Here is a 22,901-nt window from a genome sequence, read left to right as displayed (position 1 = left end):
CCTGGGGAGGCGTTTTCCAGATAGATGCTGCCCCCTGGTGGACAGTTTGTTATTGAAGCCACATATTTTTGGAGCATATTGAAAATAATGCTCACATAGAATTTGTGACATAGTTCAACCTTTATTTTATTGTTTACAGAAAGTTTACAGATCATTCAAAAGTCTTGAAATATGGTGAAATAACTGATATTGTTAGATATAATATTTATTTATTTATTTATATAATATCAATGAGTTTCCAGCTTAATCACATCCCCTTTTAACTTCGTTGTTACCTTGGCAACAGATTATCTGATCCATAGTTAAAAGATGCCTTAATCAATAAATTCCACAATCAAAAACACATTTGCTATATTAAGTATTAGGTATATGAATGATCAAATATTTATTTCATGAAGCAAAATATTTAACATAGTTCATCAGATAAGAAGATGTGCTAACGATTATCTGAAATGAGAAATATTAAAAAGAAATTAGCCTGATTCAGGGATCATATTGAGAAGTTTACGCTGCAACATAACATAACTTCATGAGCCGATCAATAGAATATTATCAGGCTCCAATTTCAATAATCGACTATTTCAAGTTATAAAGCAAAAATAGAACCTACAGGTTATTGATTTCAGTTTGTCAGATATGAGGACGAGCGGCTGCTTCTGTGTTTCACATCATTGATTTGGACGTTGGCTTCTTCTCTGGAGTAAAAGCAGCCAATTAAAAACAATTCCTGTGTTTATCAAAACACTAGAAAGATGTGACACATATGAATATTTAGTTTTTCACACGTTCAAACCAAATACATCCCGCAGCCTCTTTAACACATGACGTCTGGATGACATGTGGGTTCCTCAGGGACTTGAGAGGTTGTAGATGAAGTTGTGTGGATGTCAGAGGCTTCATCCAGGTTCTGCTGCGGTAAAACCCTTCATTAAACTAATATGAGACTCAGGTCCACCAATGAGAGGACGATGCGGAAGGATACGCGGTGACGTCTCGAGCTGGAGGCTCCTCCACGGCGCTGTGGGGGGGTGGGTGAGGGAGAGGAGAGAGGGAGAGAGGGAGGAAGCACAGGGAGACCAGTCGCTCCAGCACTCAGCAGCATCATGGCACCTATCGGATTAAAGGCGGTGGTCGGAGAAAGTAAGATTTTCTTTATTTCACATTTAGATCATTTAGTCCTAAATGTAACGCCGCGCCCTGTGCGTAAAAGCGACCGTTTATTGTGTGTGCGTGAGCGTGTGTTTGCAGGATGCGGATGGCTGGAGAGCATCGGGGTGATGATGAGGAGGAGGAGGAGGATGATGGTGATGAAGGTGGTGCTTCATCGCATCCTATTGTAGACCCCAGCGGCTGTAGTAACCTGCACAGACTGGCTGGTCTCCTGCGGTGCGGATGCGCAATTTGTTCCATTTCCAGCATGCGTATACATACAAAATGTCTTTAACGCGCGGTGATTCTCCCGCAGATAGAAAACATCCGTGGAGGCTCACGCAGCGCAACACACGCCCTTTTACCCCCATAAGCAAAAAAAAAATCTGCGCTGCTTCTCTGGAGCTGCATCGTAAAACTGTGCTGATGCGACGCGCTGCTGCGGCGTATCACGCCCTGGCGCTGGCTAATTCCAGCCAATCGTGCGATGACATCGATTAATAGGTGATTATTGGGCATTAACGGTATCAATCCGTGCGCGAGGTCGAGCACCGCCTCACCTCCCTGATGGAGCCGGAGCGTCTCGGTGCTCCACCGGGCTGGTGTCAGCTGCTAATGGCGGATTGTGGCCAAGTTGCCTTTAAAAGGCCGCAGCACGAGAAATTCCGCATTATCTGAACATGGCCCCACTAACGACCCGCTGAAGCTCCTCTTCCTCCTCTTCACCCTCATCCTCCTCCTCCTCATCATCATGCAATTTATTGGTGATGCGCCAAAACCAGTCTGTGTCACTCTGCACCGTCAGGACGCAGCAGATCCGACAGATCAGTGTGTGCACTGTGTGATATTGGCTTTTAGAGTCATTATGTGTGTGTGTGAGTCTGTGTGTGTGTGTGTGTGTGTGTGTGTGTGTGTGTGTGTGTGCGTGTGGACATGGTGCAGGCCTGAACATGGATGTGCTCTGGAGGGTCAACTGGGTGCATGTGTAGTTTGGTCGTGTTAACGTCACACAGGCCTGGACACTGGACTCGTAGAATCCAGTTCCTCCAGACGCACGTTTCTAACTCATGACTCAGGGTTTTTCCATCGTTTCCTCAGTTTGGCTGTTACGCTGCCTCCAGCCTGTGCTGCAGGATTTGCTTCACTTGATATCTCTCCACTGTTATTGATCCAGGTTTCACGTTTCACCGACGTCCAGGACAAACAGCCGCTCTGTAGTAGCGTCCCAGTCTCTGAAGCTGAGTCCCCCTTCGTGTTGTTAATGGTACCAGGCATCGCTGGTGCATCACATCATGTCCTGGGTGAACTGCTGCACATTTTAGGGCCCCCACCCCCACTCGGTTACACCTCCTCCACCAGCACACCTCTGCTGTGACACCGTGGAGGGGGAAAGGGTTTGAGCTTAGCCCGGGAATCAGACTCCAAACATGGAGCAGGAGTAGAGTGATTAGAAACCCAGAATATTATGTATGCTGTTATGGTTGGTTTAGTGCGAAGCTGTGGCTGCTACCAGGCCTGGATAATAATTATAATAACATCACACTGTGTAAAAAGAAAGAAAATAGTAAATATTGAGAAACGCTCAATGTTAAAGAAAGTGGAAAAGGATATCCTGGATCCGAACCAAAATTTGATAAATTCTTTCCCGGCCCATAACACATCTTTCCACCAAGTGTCACATTAATCTGTCCGGTCGTTTTATCATCATCCTTCTAACTAACAGACAAACAAACACAAACGAAAACACAACATAAGAGAATATAAGATAGGATGAGATAAAATAAGATAATCCTTGATTATTCCCAAATAAGGGAAGATTTCTGACTTAAAACCTTTAAGTCATTATTGGTTAATCCTGATGAACAGGGTTTTTTAATAGATGATTATGAAATAGTGTTTGGCCTTGTTCTATATTGTAGTTGAGGTTTGATTTAAAATTAGTGTGAGCTCGTGCTGCATGGACAATAAGGCCAAAAATATTATGGAGATGAAAATGTTCATATGAGTCAGGTTATTATCACGATAAATGTCAAATGGTGTAAAGACAGATTTTTGCACAAACAGCAAAGCATTTTACAAATCCTCACTGAGTTTGCACGATGCAGAAGCAATATATCAATATATATATTCAACATTTGTTATATTGCTATTGATTAAAATTATATTGGGATGATTATTGATATTCCTTCATCGCCCTGCAGCCCTGCATCGCGAGCACAGACTTTCATTTTCACACCCTGCGTCACTGGTATTGTTTCTTATAAAAAGATTTTCCTGTTAGAATAAAGCAACATCTTGATATGATATCATCTGCACACCTACACCCGAACACAACACAGCTTCACACGACAAACATCCCTGCATGTCCTGGACTATTTCATTATTCAGGCCTTGTAACTGGTAATTACATAAACCAGTCAGTAAAACTGAAGACGGGCACACGCAGCCACTGGCTCCTCTTTTCCAGAACAATATAAACACTGTGGATGTTTCCCAGTAGGTGAACGCAGCGACACCTGGGCTCCGTGTGGCTGAGGGTGGGAGCTGGGATGGGATTGGTGGAGTTGGCAGGGGAGGGAGGGAGGGAGGGAGGGAGGGAGGAGGGCGACACCATCACGGCTCCTCTCTCTCTGCAGCAGTGGATGTAGCAGCCAGGATGAAGGAGAGGGGGGGGTGGGCAGCGAGCAGAAGCTTCTCCCACCATCTTTTTCATGACTGCACGTGAGCATCGGCCTCCACAGAGCAGCAGAAGGGAAATAAGGCCGAATGACGAGGCCTCTCATCACCTGAGCTGGAGGATTCATCATCTCTGAATGAGGCTGCTGCTCAGACTGATGGAGCTGAGAGAGAGATGAATATTACAGCGCTGAATATTACAGCGCTGAATATTAAAAAAGGAACAATGTTATGTAGCTGTAGCTGATTTTCTAGAGGTGATTCAGGGCTGTTTTACTGGATTTCATTGCATCGTGCAGGTATTCGTCTTATTCCGTGTGCTTGTCTTGAAAGAGACAGCTTTCACTTATTTATTTACTCGTTAAGACACGTATAACTCAGGTTTATATGGATCAAATCAGGGGATAAATCAGGGGATGTGGATAGAACAAGATTTATAGCGAAAGTAGCTCAAACGGCGCTCGCTTAAAACATGAGCACGATAAATTCCTGCATTCTCCAGAAAACATTTGGTGAATTTCCCCAGCGTGGGATCACTTAACTGTTATCTTATCTTAAAATCTGGTATCACAGGATGATGATGCTGTAGATTTTTCCATAATTGAGAAACAGTTTCTAGACACGATACCCAGGTGGGAAAGTCTAATCAACTGAAATGAAACATTTAAAATGATCAGATTTCAAAATACTACTATCACAAAGCATTATGGGATTTCTCTCATGACCATAATAAGTGTCATTCGTTGTCTTCAGCTGCTCATTCAGGGTCATGAGGTTCATATTGCAGGTGCATAACAGATCCACTGTGATCGAGACATGTACTGATCCGTCCTACGCTCTGACCTGTGATGTAGCTGCAGTAAATCTGAAGGTTAAACAGAATCTCCGAGTTCCAATTTTCATCCAGGTGCCAGAGAAGTCATCAATAACCCCCTATTGGATAGATAAACTGCATAGCTCCAACATATACACCCCCCCTCAAACCACACATGTCTTTATGTTACATACACATAATAGAGACTCACTGTTTTACCCCCCGTCTCCAGTCTTTATTAGATAATCGAATCAGGCCCTGAAAGACTTCAGCTTTGTTATGAATGTGTGTGATTCACATCGATCTTCTCGTCTTCCTCATCGCAAACAACACGTCGCCTTTAAATATGTGATTGGCTGCTGGATAAGGTCACTCTTCTCTGGACGTTTCTGGAAACATGCTGGTGTGTATTTACTCTTCGTGAGGAGAGGGAAGATGAAAGAGAAAAGGACACAGTCATGCACACACACACACACACTCATACACACATGCACACACACACACACACTCATACACTCATACAAAGCGCTGCTGACCTTGGAAGCATCACTGAACCAGAGCATCGCACACTCGTCTGGGTTCAGTGTCTGACGCAGTGCCTGCAGCCCTCAGGGCCACGCACACACACACACACACACACACACACACACACACACACACACACACACACACACACACACACACACACACACACACACACACACACAACAAATACACATTCACACACTCAAGTAAATCAGAGCTGAAATGTCACGTGATTGCAGAGAGCACGAAGAACCGGCTGAAACAGAGCCGGGTCACAGTCGCTCGTTATCTCAATGAATTCCCTCTTTTCTCTCCCGCTGAGGAAGAGTGCTGTGTCAGAGCTGGCAGACCTCCTCTTCCTCCCACTCCTCCGCTCAGCGGCACGTGAGCGCTCTCTCCATCCTCCTCTACATACGTATGTGCACAGAGGCCAACTGTACACAGTCTTACAGAAATATCCAGACGAGCCAAACAGCGTCGGTCAAGATGCCGTCGTCCTTAAGCGACGTGAGCAAAAAGAGGAAATGCAGATTGATGAAGAGGAAGGGAGACGATGACATGTCGATATGTGAAGATGTTATTCTCACTGTGTTGCTACTTAACAGCTGCACAGATTTGATTTGATCGCTCACAACGTGCGTGTCTTTACAGAATCACAGTGTCTCACTACATTCAGGTCTCGTGACTCCTGCACGTCATCTCCCAGCACCTCTGGGTGCAGGTCACGACTCCTCGGCCTGACCTCTGACCTCTGACTGGATTTATGTGGGAGTCCGGAGGAGCGACAGACTCGTGATCCTCCTCTGCTTCTCTTAAAAAAACATTTGTGCTGGTTAGTTATGTAACTGCAGGATGAAGAGCAAACAAACTCTAACGATACTCATCTATTTTATGTTAGTTTACTTTAGAGTCTGAAACCAGTTTATTGACAGATACATATTTAAAAACATAAATAAAAGAATTGGGCAAGATGTCATTATTTAACTCTATTGGCAAATACATATTTTTGGAAGATTAATTTTTTACATTTTAAACACAAACGTTATTATGAATAATATATTGTAAAATATACAAATACATGTAAATACCAACCATGTTCTTTGCCTCCATTTTGTTCTTTACAGTATATCACATCACTATGAAACCGTGTCGTGTGTTATCACTCATTGACACAGTTTTATTAATGAACTACTACAACAGAGACTTTTACAGAAGCTGCATCTTAGTAAAGCTTCAAGCGTTTGTTTGTTTTTTATCAGATGAAATAAAGAAATCTCTCAGCCGAGCCCCGGTGGAAGCTGAGAGGGTTTCACTGCTGAGAAGTGCTGAGGTGTCTGCTCGTCTCTTTGAGCTCCGCGGCGCTGTCTCCTCTCGGGAGCGGTGCCCCAGTGAAGATCCAGAGAGGAGAAGTGGGTCATGCACTCATAGGTGAAGGTCCCTGAAGGGGGGGGGGACGCACGAGTCAAAGGGAGAAACTGTCGCCGCTGTGATGTGTAATAATGTGCAGAGTCAAGGCTGAGGAGGGAACACGGAGCCAATCAGCAGGAGCAGTCACATCACGATAACGCGTCACGCTGTTTGTTCTGAGGGTCGGAAAAAGAAGGAAATGTGGGAAATTGAAAAAGCAAAGATTAGATTGATTTATTTTAGATTATTTTTAAATAGGTTTTGAGAAGAAAGTACAAGTTAGAGGTTCCTGTCACGCTTTCTGTCCATGAGGATGTGTATCCTGTTAAACTGGATGTGAGAGAGCTCCTGAGGCTTCTGAGGAGTGTGTGTGTGTGTGTGTGTGTGTGTGTGTGTGTGTTGTGTGTGTGTGTGTGTGTGTGTGTGTGTGTGTGTCTGTCTGTCTGTGTGTGTGTGTGTGTGTTTGGTTGACACAGCTGTTGCTCTGTGTTTGTTCAGGTCCCTTCCCTTTCGTCCCTGCTTTGTTGAGGCTCTGTCTGCGCGACAGAAAGGAAAAACCCACAGAGCTTTTCTCCTGACGTGGTTCAGTAACACGACGGAGTGACGCTACCACACGAAGGAGAACTGTGAGCGAGTCGATTCCTCTTTAGGAGACCCCGCTCCAATTTATCGGTTGACCAATAAAACTCTGTCAATATGTGGCTTTCACATTTATATCAATAGAGTCGGTAGCGTTATCTTTATGTTTGCAGAATAAACAAAGCAGAGGAGACATTTACATTCTACGAAATCATGTATTTTCTTAATTCAAGTTCTATTATATCTGTTTCTGTTTGTGTTTTGTTTCTGTTTCTTGTTATTTAGAACAAAGTTTATGGTTAAACTGAAGAAATTAAAATCAAGCCTCAATTCTTTATCATAAGGGTTTGAAATATATATATATATTTGTATTTTCTTGAACAAAACTGACAGTATTTACTATTTATTTATAACTTTTTTCCAGAAGACAACATTTGGATGAAAGATTTAACTCAGTTCCTGTTTAGACGGCCTCTCAGTGAAGCCATGACCACACAGACATGCAGCGTAATCAGGTAGATTCATTAATAATAAATGAATTTTAATAAATAATGTTTTTTAAAATCGTGCAGAGCAGTTCTCAAAATAAAACCTTAAAACGACATGCAGCAGCCACACAAATGCGTCAATATGTTGGTGATGTAACCTTATGTGTTTTGTGGTTCAGTGTATAACGGGTATAAAGTACACAAAGTACTGTGACTGGATATTTTCATTCCTGGAGCTGTTTCTCAGAAAGAAGCTGCAGCAGCGTCGAGAGGAAACACATGAGCAGCGGCAGAGGAAGAAGGATTTCCTCGCTGACGCTCTGTTTGTGGAAGTGTCTCGTCTTGAGGTCCTCGGGTTGCTGCTGCATGAAAAGACGAGATGATTAGTTGGGAATCGAACGTGCACTTTGAGCATCAAGCACAGATCTGTCAAAGGCTTCACATCCACAACTATTCGCTCCTTAATGAAAAGTCAACTTCTGTAGTTTGTATTTGCTGCGGCTTCGTTGAGACGATGTTGGAAAGAGACTGAGTCAGGAAATCACTGTCACTCAGTGAGAAACGTACTATTCCCACATCACGCGTCCCACAGGAGGTCAGACACAGTTCCTCTGACTCACAGGAGGTGAGAACTGTCTCTGACTCTCTGGCTGTTTCTGTCGAGGCAGCAAGACTGACTCATTTCAAAGGCTGTGTCCTTTTTTCGTCCCCCGAGAAACGAAGGCTCCCAACGGGTGGATCCTATCCCAGGATTCATTGCGGGACGAGCTTGTGACCCCGAAAGCCTCCGTGGACCAGACCGTCTCATTTCGGCCTTTGTGGTCCAAGCGGACTTCTAAGGACGCAGCTTCTGAATTGAGACACAGCTTCTGTTTGTCCTCATCCATCCATCCTCTTCCCTCTCAGCCAATCAGCAGCTAGCATCTCCATCAATTCACTGATTTACCGGGAATCAAACAGAGCCAGCGTTGACTGACACGAGCACATCTCTGATCTTTTATTCCACGTTGCTGTGTAATCTTAGTTTTTTATTATTTATTTCTGCGTGTCCTTTTTTAATCTGTGATAATCCATCAGTATCTCCGTGGCCTCAGGTTTTAGCCACGGGGATTAGCGGGTTTCATTCACAGTGATCCAGCATCATGTCCGACAGTAATTCACCCTAAATGGATTTGTCCTAATGCGACTGGCAGATTGTCGGCGTTAGTGATCAGGCCAATATCGGCAGCGTCGCCGCGGTGATGTGACGTCACGGTGGATACGATTATTTGAAATCAAACACGGAATCAATCCCCTGCAGTTTATGTTCCTGCTCGTCACGGTGTCTGTGCTCAGTTCAACCTTGTTGGAGGCCGTGTTTGACTTTCGCCTGTCGTCGTCCTCCACTGCAGGAATTTACATTATGAGGTTATTTTTAAATCTGCACCAGTCGGACGGGATCGTGTTGTTTTGTTCCCACTGAAAACCTGCAAACCTGATTTGTTATTTTCTTACTGTGCTGCAGGCGAGCAGTTAGGAGATGGGATCTACCTTCGTTGTCCTTATCGGATCCTTGTTATTGTATAATAATAACAATAATTTAATTCTGATTCAAATAGTATAAGTAAATATATTTAGAGAAATAAGACGACGAAAGAAAAGAGGAAAAATCACATGACATCAGCTGTGGGAGAGCAGGGAACTCAGATAAGTAGAGCACATGAGACATAACACAGAGACAAATGTGAACCCTCTACACACACACACACACACACACACACACAGACACACACACACACACACACACACATTAAGTCACCCGGTCAAACTGAGCATATCGAGGCCTGCAGAGATTTGAAAGACGACAGAACCATCGACTTTATATTATACACACAGTGAATTCATCTGAATGTATCTAGAATTATTTATGTCATCATTTATTTAAGTGAATATGAAACAGCTGAGGTCTGCTCTGAAGGGGGGGGGTTTGGTTAACAGCATTAAAACATCTTCGCTCCTCACGTCACCGTGTCGCCCTCGGGTTCCTGACCATGTTTCTTCTTTTCCTCCACAGAGATTATGAACGATGTCATCAAGAAGGTGAAGAAGAAGGGAGAATGGAAGGTAAGAACCAACGACCACCTCATCAACATCAAATCTCTGCAGCTTCTCATTTAGTCTAGTTTGTGACGACTCAAATCGAGTGTAGCCTCTCAATGGAAGTAAGAGTTTGTATATTTAGTGTCTCGTCCCCCTGTCGCCAGGCGCTGATCGTGGACCAGCTGAGCATGAGGATGTTGTCGTCCTGCTGCAAGATGACAGACATCATGACGGAGGGCATCACCAGTAAGAGACGACCATCACGTCCGCTGTCGCTCTGCACGCTCACACTTTGTGTTGTGTGATTGTAACGTGTCATTTCTTTTCTCTAGTTGTGGAGGACATCCACAAGCGGCGAGAGCCTCTTCCCAGCCTGGAGGCCATTTACCTGATTACACCCACAGAGAAGGTGAGGATGATCTCTCTCTCCCTCTCTCCTTTTCTCTCCCTCTCTCCCTCTCTCCCTCTCCTTCTCTCTCCTCCTCTCTCTCTCTCACACTCAGGCCATCGTCCTCTAAGCTTCTACGACATCATGGCAATAAAGCTTATTTGAATGTGCACATATACTGTGATCCTCATCAGTGATTCGCTCTGTCTCTCTTCAGTCTGTCCACACCCTCATCGCAGATTACAAAGATCCTCATTCAGCTAAATACAAGGCAGCGCACGTCTTCTTCACTGACTGTGAGTATATTATACACAAACATGAACATGCATGAACAAACAGGAACATGCATTTATAAATCAGTGAGAATCCCAGATGTTTAGGTCGTGATTAAGAGCAAATATTCAATGATGATCAATGTGATTCTGTATTTTCCAGCCTGCCCTGATCCTCTGTTCAACGAGCTGGTGAAGAGCCGCGCTTCCAAATCCACAAAGACTCTGACGGAGATCAACATCGCGTTCCTGCCCTACGAGTCTCAGGTAGACGTCCGGCAGCGTCGCGCGCGTCGTGACGACTGTTTCTTCTTTTTCATCTGTTGTTTGTTCGCGGCTGTGAGAGAACGATCCAGAGAACGAGAGCGTTAGAGGTGGATGGAGACGAGGCGCAGGACAGAGAAGCTGCTCAGACAGGAATAGTAACAGGCGATGGACGGGAAGAGACGGAGGGAGAAACACAAATGCATGTTCAGGTGGTGGCTTGTCACAATGCTGCTGACTCACTGTGTTCACTGCCAGACTCTTCTAGAAACACTCACACCTCCCTCCCTCCCTCCCTCCCTCCTTCCTGCTTCTCCATCCTTTACCGTATTCACAGATTCCTGCCTCCATCATGTCCTTCCTCATCCCTCCCTCTCTTCCCATTCCTCCATCCCTGCCTTTGCACGTCGCTTCCACTCTCTAAGCTTCAACCTTTTTATTTTTTCTTATTATACTCACTTCACATATTTATTCTTTCCCTCCCTCCCTCCCTCCCTCTCTTTCTCCTCTCCTCTCTCACATCTCTCCCTCTGTCCATCCTTCACTCGCTCACTGTCTGAAGATGCCACTCGGCCCACAATGCCTTGCTCCCCTCCTGTCTACTAGAATTAATTCGGAGTCAGTGATTTTCTGCTCCGGGGCCGAAACGCCGCCTTGTAGCCCCGCCCCCCGCCAACCCAATGCTCTCGTCCTGTTGGATGAATCAGAATCGGTGGCCAATGACAGCCAAGCTGACGGAGGGACCCTTCTGCAGCGCAGGAGCGTGGTCATGTGACCGTGGACAGATGGGAGGGAAGGAGGGAGCGGGATGGAGGGGAGAGGAGAAGAGGAGAGAAGAGAGGGAGGATGAGGATGACGAAGGAGAGCAAACGAGGAAATTGAAGGAGAGGGAATTAGACGTGGAGAGAGAATGAAAAAAGGAAAATGAAAGAGAGGAAAGGAAACAAGTAATTAGAGATGAGAGATGAAGGTGAAGTGATTAAAGAGGAGTTGAGAGTAAAACAGAGGAAGAGAGATGAGGAAAAAGGAGACATTATATAAATCAGTTTGATGTTATCACCGAGGCTGTGAGAGAACGTTGACCTGCTGTCGAGTCGAGACGCTCTGACACTGAAAATGATTTTACATCATCGAATCTGCTCCGGACGTTCAGATGCACGTTGCTTTAGAGAAGAAGAAGATGTACGAAGGTGAAAAAGGTCAAAACGGTCAAAGCTGGAAGGAGCGAAACCGTGCAGCTGCAGCAACGTTTACATTTCTCTGTGTGTGTGTGTGTGTGTGTGTGTTGTGTGTGTGTGTGTGTGTGCAGGTGTACTCACTGGACAATCCAGATGCCTTCCACAGTTTCTACAGCCCCCATAAGACCCAGCTGAAGAACCCGGTGATGGAGCGGCTGGCCGAGCAGCTGGCCACGCTCTGTGCCACCCTGAAGGAGTACCCGGCTGTCAGATACCGAGGGTGAGCAGCAGGGGGCGCTGATGGGAGGAGGGGTTTATGTCTTAATCTCTAGTTTCAAGTCTTTTTCGATACAGCTGATGTTCATTTCGTAAATTATGATCCTTTAGAGTCAAAGCATTGTTTGCACCGGGGCGTGGATACCGTGTGATTGGCAGCTGATAACGCCCAATGGGTGCAGGTGTTTCCATTTGTCTGTGTTACTAATCGTCCCTCCATCTGTGTGTCCGTCTGTCTTCCTGTCAGCGAGTACAAGGACAACGCCACCCTGGCCCAGCTGGTTCAGGACAAGCTGGACGCCTACAAGGCTGACGACCCGACCATGGGAGAGGTGAGATCAGGAAAATGCAAATTTCACTCGTGTCACATTCTTATTTCAGGCTGTATGTGGACGTGTATTTATTCAAAATCCCTCTTATATGCATGATTTTCTTGCTGCCTCTCTCACTCCTGTATGTGCTCCTCCCGGCGCAGGGTCCAGACAAGGCTCGCTCACAGCTGATCATCCTGGACAGGGCGTTCGACCCCGTCTCACCTGTCCTCCATGAGCTCACCTTCCAGGCCATGGGCTACGACCTGCTGCCCATCGAAAACGACGTCTACAAGTACGACAAGAACCCAAACGACAGAAACATCGAGGGCGTCTTGTTGGACGTTATCAAACTATGGAATGAAATGTTGAAATGGACGTTTCTCTTTCTGCAGGTACGAGACCAGTGGCATCGGAGACGGAGGACGCGAGAAGGAGGTTCTGCTGCACGAGGACGATGACCTGTGGGTGAGCCTGAGACACAAACACATAGCTGAGGTGTCCCAGTGAGTACGACTTTGAATCTTCACACTTTCCTGCATCGCTCTTTTGACGCTGAGTCCAGCAGCGTTCACGACTCTCCGCTCACGCGCTCGCCCTTCGCTGCTTGTGTTTTGTGTTTTTGTGATTCAGGGAAGTGACGCGTCAACTGAAGGACTTTTCGGCCAGCAAGAGGATGAACACTGGAGAGAAGGTAATGATTCGTTGATGTGTTTACAAGAGGGATCATTTCTTGAATTCCCTGAGAAACTACTGACTTCTGGGATTGATTATTTGTGTCTGTTAAAGTAAATTATATCTAAAAAAGTGATCTCAAACAAGAAGGGCACTCAGACAGTCCATACCTCCACATACTCCTTTAGATATTCTCAGAAATGTGACCGGGATTATCAGTTTTTCTCTTTTCTTGTCAGTTAGTCGAGGAAACGAAACGAATCCTGAAGTTTCTGTGTCTTATTTTTCAGTTTTCCACTTGTGAAGTTTGTCCTGCAGTGATAATATAAGTTAGTTTTAGTCCAGTTGATTATAAAACACCAGAGAACCGACATTTTTTATGTTTCAAGCTTTTTAAATAATGAATATTTACCTAAAGAACTAATTTAAAGGGTTTTATTTGACTGACGACTTTCACCGGACTCATCCTATGAATGTTTCTTCTCTCTGAACAGACCACGATGAGGGATCTGTCCCAGATGCTGAAGAAGATGCCTCAGTACCAGAAGGAGCTCAGCAAGGTGTGTGTGTGTTTATGTGTGTGTTACCATGTAAGTGTGTGTATCCTTTCCTATGTGTGTGTGTTGTTGCTGACGGTGTGTTTTGTCTCGTTCAGTACTCCACTCACCTGCAGCTGGCTGAGGACTGTATGAAGCACTACCAGGGAACAGTGGACAAACTGTGCCGTGTGGAGCAGGTGAGAGGGAACAAGAGGGAACAAGAGGAAACAAGAGGAAACCATATTTAACCAGGGGGCTGCAGGAAAAGTTCTGGGAAATGTCCAGAGCAATGGACGGAGATTGTTTAACCTCACAAACGTTTTCTGCCGCAGGATCTGGCGATGGGAACCGACGCCGAGGGAGAGAAGATCAAAGACCCCATGAGGGCCATCGTGCCGATCCTGCTCGACGCCAACGTCACCACATACGACAAGATCCGCATCATCCTGCTCTACATTTTCCTCAAGAACGGTGAGTCGGAGACAACAGTCAATCTGAAGTCCGTGCTGCCATCGTCTTCTTAAATATGAATGCAGACTCATGAGTATTAATATTTCTATTAATGTATTCCGTTTCACATAATACAAATTCAGAAACACAGACTGTTGAAGTTCATTAATATACAGAAAGTGCAGAGATATCAAAGTGAACAAATTTTAAATTAAAGGGAATTATTTTAGTTTTGGATTTCGAGCAGCAAACATGAATTTGCCTTCATAAGGGAGTAGGCTGAACATATTAAATGTAAACAGAGTCATGGAGTTCATTATGTGTGTGTGTGTGTGTGTGTATGTGTGTGTGTGTGTGTGTGTGTGTGTGTGTGTGTGTGTGTGTGTCCAGGCATCACGGAGGAGAATCTGAACAAGCTGATCCAACACGCTCAGATTCCCCCTGAGGACAGTGAGATCATCACCAACATGGCTCACCTGGGCGTCCCCATCATCACAGACGTGAGACCATCACTTTCTTCTCCTTCAGTCGGACTCTCAGTCTTTTACTTCTTTACTTACTCCTCTTCCTCCTCTTCTCCTTTTTATCTGTAGCAAACACTGCGAAATAATTTTGTATCTACAGACTTTCCTCCTTTTAACCTCCTCGTTTCCTCTTCCCTTCATCAGTCCACCCTGCGCCGAGGAAAGAAGCTGGACAGGAAGGAGCGCGTGAGCGAGCAGACCTATCAGCTGTCCCGCTGGACACCGCTGGTCAAGGACATCATGGAGGTGTGTTTGCAAATCACTAAACATCAGATACACGTGTTATTTCTTTATCTCTATTTAACCTCAATTCAGTTAATCAAGTCAAACATCTTTCTTTTCCAGCCGTAATGTTATCGACTGTATTCAGCTCCTTATTTGTGCAAAGCCAGTTCATCGATTGATCTCCAATGACGGAAACACATGTGACGAGTGTGTAAGAGGCGTCGCAGTCGCACAACAACGATGCTGTGCAACACGAGTGTGTAACGGTATTTCTGTTGTCGCCCTGCAGGATGCTATCGAGGACAAGCTGGACACCAAGCACTACCCCTACATCTCCACCCGCTCCTCCGCCTCCTTCAGCACCACTGCAGTCAGGTGCACACACACACACACACACACACACACATACACACACAACGACATATGCACAAAGCGTTGTGTTTTATTACCCTTTTTAAATGACCAAAATAGATATGCTGGTGTTGGATCAATAGTAATTTTGGAAGGGAGATGAGTCCGACGGATCAATACTTGGGGGAAATGGAGAGCAGGGAGGTGCTGCAGTTTGAATCCCAGCGTAAAAACAGGAAGAAGAGAAGCTCGAGCTGGAGGAACAACGACAGGAAGAGGAAATAACACAGGACTGAAGCTTCTGCAGTTTGCACATTTTGAAACTGACTAGTTGCATTTTTATCAAATTATTTTATTGTTTTTATTGAAATGTTTGCACACATTGAATAACATAATTTATAAAAAAAAAGACACACACACACACCACACAGCTCTGAGGTTTGTGTTAGGATACTTGTAGGTTGGTCACACACGTGCAGATTAAAGCTCTAATGTTTGAATCTGGTTTTAAATGTCCAGATAAAACATTTTCCTCCCGAATCCCTTCAAGGTTTTTCCTCCAATAACCAAATTTTGCATCTTTGCATCCATGAAATAAGAATCCTATTATCCGTTGATGACGTGACCTTGTTCTGCTCCTGCAGCGCTCGGTACGGCCACTGGCACAAGAACAAGACACCCGGAGAGTACCGCACCGGTCCACGCGTCATGGTCTTCATCATCGGCGGCGTGTCCTTCAGCGAGATGCGCTGCGCCTACGAGGTCACACAGGCCAATGGGAAATGGGAAGCCATCATCGGTGAGTAATGCAACAGGGGGCAGCACTGAGCGCAGGCTGAGCACAAGAGGAAGGGTTAGTGAGTTGATAAGTTCAAGACTCTTGAACTCATAGTGGTCGTGTTGTGAGATCGCTGCGTCCTAATTCAGGGGTCACTGTGTGAGGCCGGTCCGACCTCCAGGTCCTCTGAAGGTCAAAGGACAGAAGGAGGAAAGTGAACAAAGGGTCTCACATCGACGTAGACGAGCAACTTTACCGTGTGAGAAAAGAAATCTGAATCAGCTTGTATTTTCCGAAAAGCACTATGAGTTTTCAACAAATACTTTCTGGAAGTAAGTTTGTCGTAAAAACATTATTACGAGACAGTTCACTCTGATGTTTTAGCAATTTTTAAAAACAATATACTGCCCCACTGGCACACAGAAATAAAAAGAAATGCAAGATCAGACACAGTTACGTTAAAAGTTCTGGTTTTCTTTTATTTATGCGCCGACTTTAACCAAACACACTTTCAGGTACAAATACAAAATTACCAATAGAGATATTTCAGTTTTTCGCTTTCCCCGCACGCAGACGATGAATCCCACGTTTAAGTGAACTCTTAATGGAGGCGGACGAAGCTGCAGAATAGCTGTCGTAACCTGTGCCGTGTGTTCTGTCATGTTATGCCCCTGTGTACTGTCGATTTCATGTCCTTAAGCTTCGTCAGCCAGTCTGTCTTATAACTGGGAAAGTGTCTTGTTAGTCTGTGTTGTGCTCTGCTTCCGCTGTTGTCTTTAAAAACAACTGTTGTCTTTGAATTGCAGCCACGCCACGTCTGTTTCTGTCTGTACCTCCCAGTTGTTTTGTGTCTTTTGCAGAATGGCGAGTGTGTGTGTGTGTGTGTGTGTGTCAGTGTGAGCGTGTGTCTCTCTCTCTGTGTGTGTGTGTGTGTGTGTGTCTGTGTGTGTTTGTTTTAACCCTTCTGGGGTTTTTTATTTAAATGGAGCGATTGGGGGAGGGGGCGTGGCATGTGCTGAGAGACGAGTGGTGAAGCCGCCTCTGTTCCTCCACAGGTTCCACCCACGTTATCACCCCCACCAAATTCTTATCGGACCTGCAGCACCCCGACTTCCGAGAGTCCACTAGGGTGTCCTTTGAGGACGCAGAGCCCGCGGCCGAGTGAGGCAGAGACAGATTGGGAGGGAGGGAGAGAGAAATCACACTGAAAAAAGTAAAGGCAGCCGCACAATGAAGCCCTTTCTGAACCTTCACAGCACAAGGGCTTCGTCCTCGTTCCTTCTCCTTCCTTTGAACACTCAGTCCTGTTCTATGTAACTCCACCCTCCTCCTCCTCCTCCTCCTCCTCCCCATGTCCCTCGGGGATGGGCACCCCCGACCTCTCCTCAGCGCACGGACCGCTCCACCAGTCTCGCTGACGGTTAGCCAATCAGAGCGGGGGTTCCGCGCCTCAGTCGCCTGTCGTCCGAGGCTTCAGGGAGGCTGAGTCCAAATGTCCAGAGTTCATCACGTCTGCAGACTCACGTTCCGTATCGTGTTTTAAATATCAGACAGATGTCCTCAGTCTCCTAGATCCATATTTTTATCTGGATCCACACCAGAGCCATGATTTATTCGTGGAAAAGTTGAAAGATGCTCTTGATGTTAAAGAAAGAATATCAAGGTCAAACAGTCCTCGATGTCAGTTCCCTAAACAAGCCTGATTTTATTTCATTAAAATCCACAAATCATTCTCCGAGGAATCAACGAATCTCACAATGTTAAAGAAAGTTAGGTAAAGAAAGTAAAAAGAAAATGCTGGATCCACCCCTTATTCCGGATCTGCACTAAAATGTAATTCTTTCTTTCTGTCACATCCTTCCGTCAAATTTTGTCCAAGAAAATCTTATTACAGACTTTTATTTTACTCACTTTAAAATAACATTTTCAACAATCAATATAACTTATAAATTATGTGATAAATACTCCATTATAGTACAATATTGTCCAGTTTCATCTCTAAAATATAAAAATCATCCTATAAAATGAGTTTGAGACTCTTAATGCAGCAACTTCTGTATTTTATCACGTTGGAAAAAGAAAGCGTGTGACGTTAATCCTCGCTCCTCGACATCACCCGTCTGTGAGTCTGCAGGGAGGACGTGTGGATTCAGCTCATGTAGAGTCCGTGCTGCGGAGCGGCCGCGCCTGAGGGGGTCGCGACCCCATCCCTGCTGCCTCCTCCCATCATCTCAACTGGGTGGATTAAATCGCCCCTCCACCGCCACCCGAAGGCCCCTTGAGCCTGTTGACCGCTCACTCCAGATTTAATCTACCCCGCCCCGAGATCCATCTCTATCACTTTTTAACTGTCCGATTATTATTTTTTAATTTTCTAACCCTTCGCAAAGACGAACCCCTCCACCCCTCCCCCCCGATTTGTTGCTCTTTCAGGACAGGTCCTTGACTTGATGCTGGATTTGAAAACAAGGATTCTCTCCTTTTCTTTCTGTGTGTGTTGTTTTATTTGTTTGACTCCCTCATCCATGTCACACTCTCTCTCAGTCCACGTCACATGCTCACATGGCTCATGGCTCGTCTGCAGAGGGAGCTGGATGTCAGACACAGATCACGAGGGTTCAGCTTCAGAGGAATTCAGTTGGTCTCTCTGCTGACACAGTCTGAGAATGTAGCATCGCTCCACCTGATATGCTTTAGCGACCTCCCCGAAAAAAGTAAACGATGCCACAAACACATTCATTTCTTTCAAAGAAATCATCTTAGAGGGTTTTAAGTTTGTTTTTACAGGAACAGCTCTCGGTCACATGGGAATCTGAGAGCTTTTTAAAGAACATCACATCTTTTAAAATGCTCAGAGTGTCACAGAATAGTTTTTAATAATTTTAAAGTTTATTTAAAATAAGCCACACCTGTAAAATGTAATATTTAAAAGTTATCTAAAAGTTTAGTAAATAAACAAGATATCATCTGAACCACAGATTAAATGGAGAATAAGTTTTTGATTTTTGGGTTCAGAAGTGTTCTAATTCTAAAAAGTGTTATGTAAACAGCCACATGGTGGCGCTATCTGCACTTAAAAACTTCCTTACCCTCCTCACCACTAATTCTAACACCGATTCTGAAACTTGACAGAACGTTTAGGAACATTCGACACATCATCTCCCTGTGAGACTTATTTCCACATCCCATGACCACCTCATCGTCGCCATTTAACAGAAACCTGTCGTCCTGGGCATCCATCTCATTCCCGACCAGTCTGCTAAAGCGATATCGTTCACAACCCGGACGGATGGTTCCTCCTCCGTGCGCACACCATAAGCAGTATGACCCCCCCCTCCCCCACATACTGCCACATTCAGCACCTCCTGAGCAAAATGGCCATCACTTACTAAAACAACTCTTTGTTTTTGTTATGCTGTTTTGGTCTGGACCTCAGTAGTCGCCTCAGTGGCGTAGACGGCGTTGTGTTTCTGGGGCCGAGCGGCCCACGAAGCTGTGTGTTTGGGGGGAACAGCAGAGAAGCAGGTGAGGCCAGTCCGACACTGACCTCCGTGACCCGCACTAAAACCCCACCCACCCACAACACCCCCCCCCACCTGCATCATCACCATAACGACCCCACTCGAGATGGGCCCGCCTCTTTCTCTCCTGTCCTCGTAGTGGGCGAATGTGTTTGAGGTGAATCAGCCCAAACTGGAAGAAACACGCAGCTTTGCCACAGAAACAAGCCGACGTAGGAAAAAAAAAATCCTGTCGACGTTGAACAGGTGCGAGGAGTAAATCAAATATCGAGAAGTGAAAAATGGGGAATCCGTGACACGAAGTGACAATTTAAATTTGGCGTAAATGTTTGCTTTACTCCACTCGGCACCTTTCAAGTTTTTACGATGTGTGAAATGTGTCTTCAGCTGTCACACGAGCTCATCACTGTCTGATCGAGGTTTACCGAGTTTCACATTTTCATCCATTTTATCGGCAGACGACAGAACTAACTCTCTGGTTTTGGATTTCATGACACGTTAGAGAAGATCTGCTTCCGTCTCTGTTTGCTGTATTTTATTTATTTTTCGTTGCTTCCTCTCGATGTATTTCTCAGCTTCCTGCATGCTCTTTAAACCAAAGGCCTTACACGGCCATGTGCACATTCCTTCTCACACCTGATTGGCTGCGCTGCGTAGACAGGTTTTGGTGTCGTAGGCTCTCCACTAGCCCCGCCTTGCACAGTGTCATGTCAGTCGTGTGGTGCCATCGCTGATCTGTGTGCTTCCATAATGTCCGGCTGCATGATTTAGCTCCGCGTCATGAGTCTGTATCAGCTCTAGAGTGATAGAAGTTTAAAATAGTCATTTTTTTTACAAGATTAAAAGAGATGTGGAGGTAATTGGAGAAATTAAATCAAGTGAAAACCCCCAAATTTGGACATATGAGGTTTTTCCACCATGTCCAATCAGTCTTGCACAAGTCATATCTCTAGTTTTGGGGGATTTCTTGTGTTTCAGATCAGTGTAAGTTTCTCTATAGGTGGAAACTCAAGTTAGGAGATCTCAAAAAAATTGTGACGAGCTGTTTTGATGATGAAAAAATCTGAATCCGCAGAGTGACGGCAGCTCCATTATGCGAAACATCCGCAACAGGCTTCCATAGCAAGAGCTGAAAACACATTTTTCCACTGGTTCCTTTACAAACGTGCAGATCTAACGCCCTGTGTGTGTGTCTGTGTGTCTTTTGCGTGCGCGTCTCCAGGCTCGACCCACATCTTCACCCCCACCAGTCTCCTGGAGCAGCTCAAGGCCATGAACAAACCAGACGAGGAAGTGACGAGCTAAAAATCCTCCAATCACATCTCTCTCCCCCTTAACCCACCCACCCTCACCCATCTTACCACCACCCCCTCCCGACCCGACCCGATCCATTAACTGTGTATGCATCTTGCTTGAAAAGAAGAAAAACAAAAGACATCTTAGATGAGTAAAAAAAAAATATATATGTTGTATCAAAGATTAAAAATCGTTGCAAGTATTCTCATGTTTTCCAATGGATGCAACTAAATAAACTTATTTAAAAAGGTTTAAATATCAGAAGAGAAGGCCATTTTAAACGGAAAGTACCAAATGTAATAACCGTAAGAGGTGGACATCTTCTCTGGTTCCTTCCTCTGGATTTCTCCTCCGTGTCAGTTTTATCGGAAGCAGGTGGAGGAGGGATGTGACGTGTTGGGAGGTCGATGTTGTAAAAAAACTCAAATATCATACCAGTCAACATGCAATATATATAAAATACATATATTTCACCGGAGAGGAGCCCCACCTCGCTCATTTGAGATGTGCATATTCAGTAGCATGCTTGGACTTGTGTGGACTGTCGATGTGTTTGTATCCGGTGTGGATGTTCTGGGAGCTGCAGAGTTTAGCATTTAGCTTTATTTCCAAAGATGCTGAGCTGGAGTCCTCCACCCAAACTCTTTGTTTTGAGTATGAAACGGCATCACTGAAACTTCTCAAAAACCACCGTCCACTACTCCACTACGTAGGTTTTCTTCCAGAATCACCATTTTGAATTAATCTTTCAGTTGATTGATTAATTAAGAGTTCAAGTGGCAACTTCTCCAAATTTAAAGAAATACCCTAAAGGCAGGAACAAACTAAATTTGACCCTTTCTGACACAGTTTCCATGTAAATATGTAAAGTCTGGTGTGTGTTTGACACTCAAAACAAAGTTAGAGTTTGGTTTAAGAACTTGTTGGAGCAGAAGATGAAAAGAGAAAGAGCTCAGTTAGAAAATATTTTAAAAAATAGAATCATCCCTCCTCCGGCTGCAGAGACTGTGAAATATTTACCCTCCACAACCTTCTTTCCGTTCTCCGTGAAGAAACTTCATGTTTTAATGTCTAAGGGCCGTTGCTTGCTGTTATATAAAGAATAATGTTAAAAAGGGCCAGTTGTATTTCAGTATTGTATCCTGTCAGATTAAGTCTTATCATTGGTTTTCGTAATGATGTTTACTTGGGCCATGCACTGAGTCGTGTTGTGTAAATGCCATATGTTGCCGTTTTTAGCGTCTCACTGTTGACTGGTGATCTTTCTGACTGTGAAGTAGTGATTCCTTTAACCTTTTTTGAAAATGCCGATGTGAAGCCGCCGTGTTTGTGACGTTTTAGCTGTAGCTGTTAGTGGTCAGCTGGGAAAATGAAATTCTATCTCTATTTTCTTTGTCCGTTTCTTCCTGGTGCAGTGTAAAAACCCCTCAGTGGTGAATGGCTTTAAAAGACGAAAAACATAACGACTGAACTTTGAGCTTTTCCCACTTTTTTCCCGGCCAAACAACTTGTATATTGCACTACTGCGTTTTCTGTGATGCAAGCGCTTGATTTTGTGTTCCGTTTATTTTTTAATTTGCCGATGTTTAGGGTTTACTTTGTTAAATCAATTGATTTTCAGAGGAAAAAATACATTAAATGAAACACTAGTCCGTCCTGAAACTGTTTTAACTTATTGGGATTGTTTGTTTGCAAGTGTTGAAGCACAAACAATACTTCCATGTCTACCTAGTATGTACTAAGGCTGTCTAATAAATTGGCTTCCATTATATTGAAGACTCGGATCATGTTTTTGAGTAACAGCAGTAATAACTGTTTATTTCCATTTGTTCACGAGCAATTTACACTGTTAGATGTTAAACAGCTACTAGATTTAATATAAGGTCACTGGGACCTTTGGCTACCAAAATCTAATCAGCTCATCCTTGAGTTCAAGTGAATGTTTGGACCACATGTAAAGGGTTTCCCTCACGGCGATCCAGAGACATTGCGTTCACAAGACAAATTGTGCTTTGTTAGGTCACATGGACCTTGACCTTTGACCACCAAAATCGTATTAGTTCCTTGAGTCCGACTGAACGTTCGTACCCAATTTAAAGAAATTCCCTCAAGGCGTTCTTGAGATTTCACCTTCAC

The 22,901-nt window shown here is 44.7% G+C and overlaps 1 protein-coding gene across 2 annotated transcripts; it reads left to right on the top strand.

Moving 5' to 3' along the window:
• The first annotated feature begins 1,009 nt into the window (after nucleotides 1-1,009).
• Nucleotides 1,010-22,536, top strand: stxbp1a (syntaxin binding protein 1a). Of its 2 annotated transcripts, XM_047344586.1 has the most exons (20): nucleotides 1,010-1,140; nucleotides 9,692-9,741; nucleotides 9,882-9,963; nucleotides 10,050-10,126; nucleotides 10,323-10,401; nucleotides 10,541-10,644; nucleotides 11,951-12,099; nucleotides 12,343-12,427; nucleotides 12,571-12,701; nucleotides 12,802-12,912; nucleotides 13,040-13,100; nucleotides 13,576-13,641; nucleotides 13,737-13,817; nucleotides 13,953-14,091; nucleotides 14,461-14,570; nucleotides 14,739-14,840; nucleotides 15,109-15,194; nucleotides 15,815-15,969; nucleotides 17,004-17,161; nucleotides 20,692-20,826. In XM_047344586.1, exons 1-19 carry the CDS (start codon nucleotides 1,104-1,106, stop codon nucleotides 17,111-17,113), a joined length of 1,815 nt encoding a protein of 604 aa, XP_047200542.1. In that variant the 5' UTR covers nucleotides 1,010-1,103; the 3' UTR covers nucleotides 17,114-17,161; nucleotides 20,692-20,826. The 2 variants fall into 2 exon arrangements, with proteins under 2 accessions (XP_047200542.1, XP_034997357.2); XM_035141466.2 differs by lacking the exon at nucleotides 17,004-17,161 and having other exon boundaries at nucleotides 20,692-22,536.
• Nucleotides 22,537-22,901: the final 365 nt, after the last annotated feature.

This window comes from Hippoglossus stenolepis, chromosome 18 (genome assembly GCF_022539355.2).
Source record: "Hippoglossus stenolepis isolate QCI-W04-F060 chromosome 18, HSTE1.2, whole genome shotgun sequence".
In the NCBI taxonomy this organism is placed as follows: domain Eukaryota; kingdom Metazoa; phylum Chordata; class Actinopteri; order Pleuronectiformes; family Pleuronectidae; genus Hippoglossus; species Hippoglossus stenolepis.
Note: the sequence above shows the minus strand (reverse complement) of the source record. Positions and strands in the feature narration are given on the sequence as shown.

Excerpts from the sequence above, each read along its gene's own strand:
- stxbp1a (XM_047344586.1), top strand. The coding sequence starts at position 1,104 with ATGGCACCTATCGGATTAAAGGCGGTGGTCGGAGAAA. Across the intron at positions 10,402-10,540 it reads GCACGTCTTCTTCACTGACT|CCTGCCCTGATCCTCTGTTC; the intron begins GTGAGTATATTA and ends TGTATTTTCCAG. Across the intron at positions 15,970-17,003 it reads GAAATGGGAAGCCATCATCG|GTTCCACCCACGTTATCACC; the intron begins GTGAGTAATGCA and ends GTTCCTCCACAG.